Below are 8,473 nucleotides of genomic sequence, written 5' to 3'. Positions count from 1 at the left end.
CAGGCACCCTAAAATGTCGGACATCCAAAAAAAATGTGGGAAACGACAAAATACAAGCTAAAAACACTTGTATATTGATTTCTTGTGGTTAATTTAAATACTACATTACTTATTAAATTTAAAACTATTATATAAAATTTAATACTTACAAGAAGGCTATGAGCTGCCTGCAAGAGCCCACTCAGAGAAAAGGAGGACATTTCTGTTATTTTCCAAGACGCAAGGCTAAAAAAAGAGGACATCTGGTCACCCTGATTGCAATCCTATCCACCCTAGTAAGCTCCATTGACTATAATGGGACTTACTATTAAGTAGACAGGCATAGGATTGGGCTCTTACCTTCCAGTAAACGCGCATAGGATCGTGCTAGACATATAGAAATGATTCAGCATCATTCAGCCTTCTAACAGTAGTGGGAGAGATCATCACTTTGCAGAAGAGAGGAGGTGAATCCATGGTAAGATGCACTTTAAAGGCAAGTCCAGTTCCAGCATTCTAGGTAAGAGACTGCACAGGATCCTGTTACAGAACAGCTGTCCTGTGTTCTTTTGTTGTAATGCCCTGTTCTGGCTTCTGGGGATTAGTTGATATACAGAGTGACCCAAAAGTAGATGGACAGTAAATAACATTTATTCCACCCACTGTCCACCTACTTTTGGGTCACCCTGTATATTGCTTCCTTGTTTTTCCCAACTGCTGTCAGTCTACACATGCAGCAAAGGAGGTGGTAGGCTCCTGATAGAGAACATACTGTTCAACCTATTTTAGCCTGCAGGTGGGCCCTGCCATTTTTTTAATGTTTCCCCCAGTCAGGGTGATCAGATACAATGGAAGACAGAGTACTTATTCCTTTAACCATTGTGTAGACGAGGGAATATTGGCAGGTGCTGCTTAAACCCTTCCATGTTTCAAGGTATAAGTTAAAGGTTAAGGCAGCACTTTTCAAACTGGGGCATTGCAATGCCCCAGCCTGAGGGCCCTGGCCCCTGCCCCCTTAAGGGGCAGGGGCAGCCTGGAGGCAGGGAGGAGGCAGCGGTGCGATCCCCAGGATCGTGCCGCTCAAGGGGCTGCAGGGGCTTGGGTACACGTACCCAAGTCACGACCTGCAGCAGGGCTCCCCACAGCAGTGAAAGTAGATGTGGATCCACATGTACCCCCCTTCCCCCACCCTCCCACCCACACAAGAACTTAGTGGCTCTCAAACTCTACCAGAGAGTTTGAGAACCACTGGGTTAAGGTATAAAGGTTAAAGGTATAGGCACTCTATCCTCCCCTGTATCTGGTCATCCTGCCCCATGTTATAAACAAACCATTCCATGCAAGTGAAAATCTACGTACCACAGCAGGGAGAAAGGGTCTAGCTCAGCTCCACTCCCTATGGTAGCAGTTTTCCATTTGCAGGGATTTTTTTTAACATAGATTTTTTTTTAAAGGTGCAATTCCTCCCATCTGCAGTCTTAAGTATTGTAGTACAATCCTATCTACCATCTCAGAAGACTGTCATGCTGCTGCACAATTGTAGACCAAGCTTGAATGTTTGAGACAGAACTGGCCCATCTATGAAGGTGACAGAGGTGGTCACCTCAGGCAGCCAATTGGCAGAGGCAGCCACCTCTGTCCACCCACTCTCCCACTTAGCTTCTCCCACTTCCTGGTTTGGGAAAGAGGGGGCTGGACTAGAGGAAGTCAGGTGCTCTAGTCTCTAGCCCATCACTCTCTTGCACATGTCTTCTGCCCAATTCCCCTCTTCATTTTCCAGTCTAGGGAGTGGGAAAAGCAGATCACCAGTTAAGGAAGACGGCAGCATTTGGCATGCACCCCAGGCAGTAGGGGTCTTGGACTTCAAATTCCATTGATAAACTGCTGTGTATTTGAGATATGTAAATATGATTTTTCTCATGTTTCTTATCTTTTTTTCTTTCTGTAAGCTGCTTTAAGTCCCAGCACTGGGAGAAAAGTAAGACAAAAATTCAGTAAATAAATAGTGGCAGCTTGTTCTGTAATGGCTCATTTATACATACAAGCCATCACTTGATGTGAACCAGCCCTCAGCAGTTAGGTTTTCAGAAATGGAAGATATAATTCAACCCAATAAGCTTGCAAGCACGCATAACTGGAACAGAAAGCTTATACAAATACACCTTTTCTGGTTATATTTACAACATCATTAATGTGTACAGTACCATGATCAAAGTATATGTTGCTTTACAGATTTATGGAAGCAAAAAAGACATGCCTAACTTTACAGTCTAAACATCTGCACACATACAGAAAAAATGCAGAAAGGAAATTGCTCACTTACAGCCTTTCCAGACAGTCATTCTGTAAGCAATGTGTGCAGTTACTATAAGATACATCCGCATTTTTCCAACAGCTGTTGTATCTGTCTTGAGGAAACTGTATTTTGTGAACAATAAATGGCAACATTTTGTTCCTAGAGCAGTGTTTCTCAAACTGTGGGTTGGGATCCACTAGGTGGGTCGCCAGCCAATTTCAGTTGGATCCCCATTCATTTCAGCATTTTATTTTTAATATATAAGACTTGCTGCTACCATGGTATATGTGACTGCATTTGGGGAAATGTTACAGATCTGTACTTTTAACAGGCTGCTATATATATGATTTTAATAATGACAGTAAATAGGACTTACTCCTGGGAATGTGTCGGTAGCATTGCAGCCCAGGATTGTCAAAATAATTGCTTAATTATTTATTTATAATAATTGCTTAATTAATTGCTTAATTAATTATTTAATTAATAATTGCTTAACAGATATCACTTCCAATCACGACATCATTTCTGGTGGGTCCTGACAGATTCTCATTCTAAAAGTGGATTCTGGCACTAAAAGTTTGAGAACCACTGTTCTAGAGAATGAATTTTTTGCTAACCATGCACAACATTCATTGAACCTGGTCTCATCTCAGCAGTTATTTGATACTTTATTTCAGACTACATGTAACATTCCTTATCTGACAGTGCCATCCTTTACATGTATACTTGGAAATAAATTCTATTGAGGTCAGTGAAACTTACTCCCGTGTAAGTATTATAGGATTGCAGCCTGAGATGTAAAAATTAGAGCTGTGGGCTTTTATTGCTTGATCAGAAAATTAATCAATAAGTGTCAATAGCTGGGACTGGCAGTTGCAGTCACATTTTTATTTTTTGAGGCTTTAAAAAATTTCATTTAAAACATGCATACCCTGCCCTTCTGTATCCCAAAGGGACCACCAGGGCAGCTAACAACACGGTTTAAAAACAATCCCTTGATTGACTAAAGCAAAAATAAGGATATTAAAAACAAGAAGACAATCAACAGTCTTGACAAAACAACAGCCCAAAGGAGCTGGGGGGGAAAAAACACATGAAACCAAGGAACTAATTCATTCTTATTGTTTTTCTCATAAACTACTGTAATGTCTAGTAGTTTCTTGCTACTAGTACTTTCTAGTACTGTTTCTTGCTAGTGCTCCAATTTCTACTTTCAAATCTCTCCTTTCTTTTAATGCTGCCAACAATCTTACGTTTTCCACTTGCTGTCCAGATCATATTACTCCTTTCATACCACCCAATTCAGTTTCCTACTGCTTCTTACTTTTACTTACAGCTTCTTGTACTTACTTTCAAACAATTCCAGCATCTCACTCCTCTGCATTCTCTATATGCTCCTCTTCAGAATCTTCATGCTACCAGTACCAATCTCTTAATTAAGCCTAAGATTATGTTTTGTATTTTTGCCTGCACCCTTGTCCCTTGCAGCTACCACTGGAGTGCCCTTACAATATTTGAATGTAGCAATGGAGGAAGAGAGTAAGACACTTCATAGTGGCTATTTCTGACTGATTTCTTCTCCTACCCATTGTAATGTACTTTCCCTTTTCTTTCTATGTGTCTCATCTTTGATTGTTGTAAACTTAAGGGTAGGTCAGTTTCACTTTTAACTTTTGTGAAGTGCCTAGTTGTTTTAGTCAATGTAACATCTGGGATGGCAAGTGATAACTTTAAGCATATTTCATTAAATGAAGTCAGTACATCTATTTAAAATATATAGTCCTGACTAAAAGATACACAATGTAAGTGAAACCATCCTAAAAATCAATGCACTATAGAGCCTTTTCAGCATAGTCACAAAAATATGAGAATTGTGTCCTAGCTAGAAGTTTTTAGGGAATACTCAACTCTTGAACCAATGGTTGAGAACAGTGCCATTATTGCTACTTCCAACAGTGAGAGGGGAAAATATTACTGAGCCCTGACCACGAATTTCATGAGAAAATCCTTGATCCACAACAGCTTTCTCGCAAAATTGCTTATCTGCATAAAACACAGTATGGCTTTGCATTAGTTAAAACCATGACTCACAGTTCTGAATATGAAAAATAGACTGCTTACTGAGGTCAAACCCTCAGAGAATTTATCAGTATCAGAACTAAAAATAACATTGAAAAATCCATGGTTCACAATTAAGCCAATTCCAAGAAAGAAAGAAAACAGTTCTAACGTTTTTAATGTGAAAGTTTATTTTTCAAGTACTAAATAGATTACTAAATCATTTTTTACTTCTGGTTCTAATCACTTGTATTATATTCCTTCTCTAAGTCCTCCAACTGGAAAGTGTAAAGGCAAGTTGGTTTTATCCATCCGTTAGTATCTTTTCTGTTCATCGCTGTTTGCTTTATCATTTTAGTCTCTGATGTGAGAGAGAGACACAGCCACTCCTCCAAGACATCTGAATTTGAAGACTTGAGTTAAAAAAAAAAAGTTCAGAGTTCCTTTAGTGTTCAATGGGGTTTACTGCCAGGAAAGTGTGTACAATATAGGCTTGCAGTCTCATTCTCTCACATAAAATACTGCAGCAAGTGTTGGGGAGGACAGAGTGGAAAATTTCTCTTAATGTACCTCAGAAATATTCTTTTCAGCTAACAGCTTCTACGTTTATCCCACAATTCAACTCTTAAATTTTATTCCTTTTTAGATAAGAGGAACTTGGGCTTGAGTGCAGCAGGGTGCAAATCCTACTTTTCCTATCAGCTTTTCCTTTAGTAAAAAAAAAAGGGGGGGGGAGCTACTTTAGAAAATGTTCAAAGCATTCCTGCCTACTGAATCAATTATTACTGTTAATCACTACCTTGGTCAGTGCTTTGATTGCACAGTGCTGTTCCTAATATTAGCATTACTCAATAGCACACTGTGAGCAGAAGGCTTTAGGATACCTTCAATTATAGCAAAAGCCTACTTTAACATTATCAGGATTACATAATTAACTTCTGTAGTTTCTACTCTGTTTAGCACATAAATATTTATTCCAAACTTCAGAATTACATACTTCCTACTGTTTCTCCTCATATGCTGGGAACTACTGATGAACTTAATACTAAATTACCATTATGAAGTGTGTAACAATAGAGGTGCTTCTAAAAGTAACTTGCTAGTACAAATGTACTCTACAAGCAAAGAAAAAACAAAGAAAGAAATGAAAATCAGTATCTGCTGTTCCAAATTGATGCATACTACATCCGACATTGAGACTAAAAACTGCTACAATATCTTATTCCTTTATATCTCATGTTCACTTTTTACATCACATTGTGTCTCAACCCAAATCATTAAAAGGCCAAAATCATAAAGACAAGTAGTTTAACTATTCTATTTAAACTTCTCTTCTTTGTGAAACGTGTCCCAAGATAGCAAACCTGGCTTAAACATCAGGCCCAGCTAGACAGTGGCCTGTATTTCACTCCAATAACTTCACACACATCCTGCTAAAGGATACACCAAACCTGGATTGGTCCGCTGAATCCTGCTTGTTGATGGAAGGTTCTCCAGCAAGATTTGGACAGATGCTATTTGGGCTGCATTCACCTGACATTTCCCACTTTGAAGCTAACATTGAAGTGAAAGGCATTAAAGGAATAATTAACAAATTTGTTCATCTCTTCCAAACCCTGTGATAAGTATCACCATGGATATGAAGAAAACATGGTCTTCCAGCTCTAACTACTGTGGGTCTATAGAACTCCTGATCTGTTTTGGTCTCTAACTTCTAGATGCACAGCCTCCAAATTAGATGACTGCTGCACCTTGACAGTGTGATGCAACCCCGTCTCTCCATCCTCCAATTCTAGCTTGCTGCAGTACTAATAAACTTGATGAACACAGCTAACAGAGGTTAAGCTCCCTGCCCCCCCACTTCATTCATCCAGTTCTCTCTTATACATGCTTTCCTCCTCTGCTGTTTTCACACCAAAAAAGCTTCCTGAAGTGCTATTTGCAGAAATATTTGCATGATCTTGGCACAAGGATTCTGGAGGGGGAAACTGTTAATCCCTAACCACATGCTGCACTCTGACACCAAATCACACCTCCCCACCACCACCATAGTTGTCCGGAGCTTTAAAGGACTGCTTCATCTATTTCCTGCTTTTAATCCATCTTCTAAAGACAGATTTAAGGTAATATGTATTTTGGTCATCACTGCCAGCTACAGACATTTTTGTACCTGAAGCGAAAAGATTCACTTCTCATCTCCATTAAAAAACATTACATCTTAAATTATCTGTATTGATCCTGGAGGTTACAACACAACAAAAAGCACCAAACCTGGAATCTGCTGCCTAAAGCAAATGCTTCATGGTAAGGCCAGCACAGTTAGAATAAATTTCAAGATCTTTGTACAGGCACAATCCTATTTCATTTGTTCTATGAGCCAAGAGGAAGAAAGGGAAAGAAGGCAACAGCACAACCCTACAAAGGAGAGTTTCACAGTACAAGTCTTCCAGAAACAGATGTATGGTACAAAATTAGCCTTCTGTACCTAAACTTAGAGGTGTTTGAAAATAGTATGATTTACTCTACTCCAAATTAAGCCCATTGTGTTCAATAAGACTCAGGCTATAACCCTGTCTTACTCACCAGAAACAAACACCTCTACAAGCTATACTTCAAAGAAGCCAAACTGGCAAGAAAGGGGAAAAGCTGAAAGAACCATAATTCACTTTCAACTACTGTTCCCTATTGCCCAATTACCTTCTCCAAGCACTCACCTGAACAAGAAAGGAATGAAGAGCACCAACTGTGACATCAGAAATCTCTGACAATTTTGCTGCTTCCTCAAGTATACTGCTAATCTCACACTGAGAAATAATCCTAGTGTTGCCATACCTTATAAACTTAACAAAAAGACATCCAGTAATAAAAATTACATTTTAAATTTTCAGTAGAGACTCATAAGAACATAAGAACAGCCCCACTGGATCAGGCCATAGGCCCATCTAGTCCAGCTTCCTGTATCTCACAGCGGCCCACCAAATGCCCCAGGGAGCAATCTGCTAATAACAGAACGATAAGCTGCCACAAGCTTTCCTACAACAGCAATATCTAAATATTTTATTTAATATTTCACAATTTTTAAAGAAATATAATTATTATGCATTTGGTTTAACTACATCCCAATTCAAATGGAATAAGAGACAGAAGTAGATGACCAATTGAATCTTGTCAGCTTAATGATTTTATGGAACTTTGTTAGAATTTTAAGCTTCCAATACAGAAAATATTGAGTGTGCAGCTTTGGATAAGAAAGTGAGACCGCCTCAGTGCTTAAGAAGTGCTTCTTAAGTCTTAATTGCATCAGGTCTCTTTTCGTTCCAAGAAGCATCATAGGGCCCCATATTGTCTGTATGCTGCCCACACTTGTTATTTGCAATATAACGTACAAATGCACTATGTGCAGCAACAACATACTAGACATTTTTAGGATAACAATATTTAATCCCCACACTCACCAAAGCAATAAGTCTGAGAATTTCTGGGTCAAGAAAAGAATTCTTGCGACCATCCAAAAGTGTGATAAGCAGGAATTTATTCCATGGTTGTGAGGCAATATGGCATGCTAGGAGAAACCAACCACAGATTAAAAATAAACTAGCAAAAGAGATCCTAGTTAGGTGCAGTTGCTCATACAGCATTCAACCAAAGTTGTTGGTCACATCTAGGATTTGAGCTTGTACGTCACAACATAAATGTATGAAGAAAAAGGAAAAGAAAAGATGTGTTCAGAGAATGTGAATTCTATAATAAATGCTCCATCAGTTAGCATTGAACTTGGACCATTGGGATATAATTTTCTGCCTCTTGTGAAACGTGGTACCAGACTTGCTCAATTAAGTTTATTCTGCTTTTATCTCATCACAAAATACACTAGTATCAATGCCCGTATATAACAGCTTTAATGTTAATGTAATACACACCTGTCTTTAATGATACTTGATGTCTCATGGCTAGAGGTGTTCTTTTTAGTTAAAAACACAACACATCACCATTCTGTGTTTAAAATATCCAAATAAAACCACAGAATGTTTTCCAGAAATTAAAATAGATTATTTTTCCAGTTAGAAATAATACTGTGGCTGTATCTGAGGACACTATATCACCTATATCATCTACCTAGAACAGTTTTAAAGTGTTAAT

At 38.7% G+C, this 8,473-nt stretch overlaps 1 protein-coding gene across 1 annotated transcript in view; it reads right to left on the bottom strand.

Annotated features, from left to right (window-relative positions):
• Positions 1–4,687: 4,687 nt before the first annotated feature.
• The window catches only part of MEI1 (meiotic double-stranded break formation protein 1), a 34,294-nt gene continuing 30,508 nt past the window's right edge, over positions 4,688–8,473 (bottom strand). The window contains exons 24-27 of the mRNA XM_066634203.1: positions 7,789–7,895; positions 7,048–7,173; positions 5,778–5,887; positions 4,688–4,733 (exon numbers count right to left, since the gene is read on the bottom strand). Coding sequence (XP_066490300.1) covers positions 4,688–4,733; positions 5,778–5,887; positions 7,048–7,173; positions 7,789–7,895 — 389 coding nt within the window. The remainder of the gene's footprint in view (positions 4,734–5,777; positions 5,888–7,047; positions 7,174–7,788; positions 7,896–8,473) is intronic.

This window comes from Tiliqua scincoides, chromosome 7, assembly GCF_035046505.1.
Source record: "Tiliqua scincoides isolate rTilSci1 chromosome 7, rTilSci1.hap2, whole genome shotgun sequence".
NCBI classification, from domain to species: domain Eukaryota; kingdom Metazoa; phylum Chordata; class Lepidosauria; order Squamata; family Scincidae; genus Tiliqua; species Tiliqua scincoides.
Note: the sequence above shows the minus strand (reverse complement) of the source record. Positions and strands in the feature narration are given on the sequence as shown.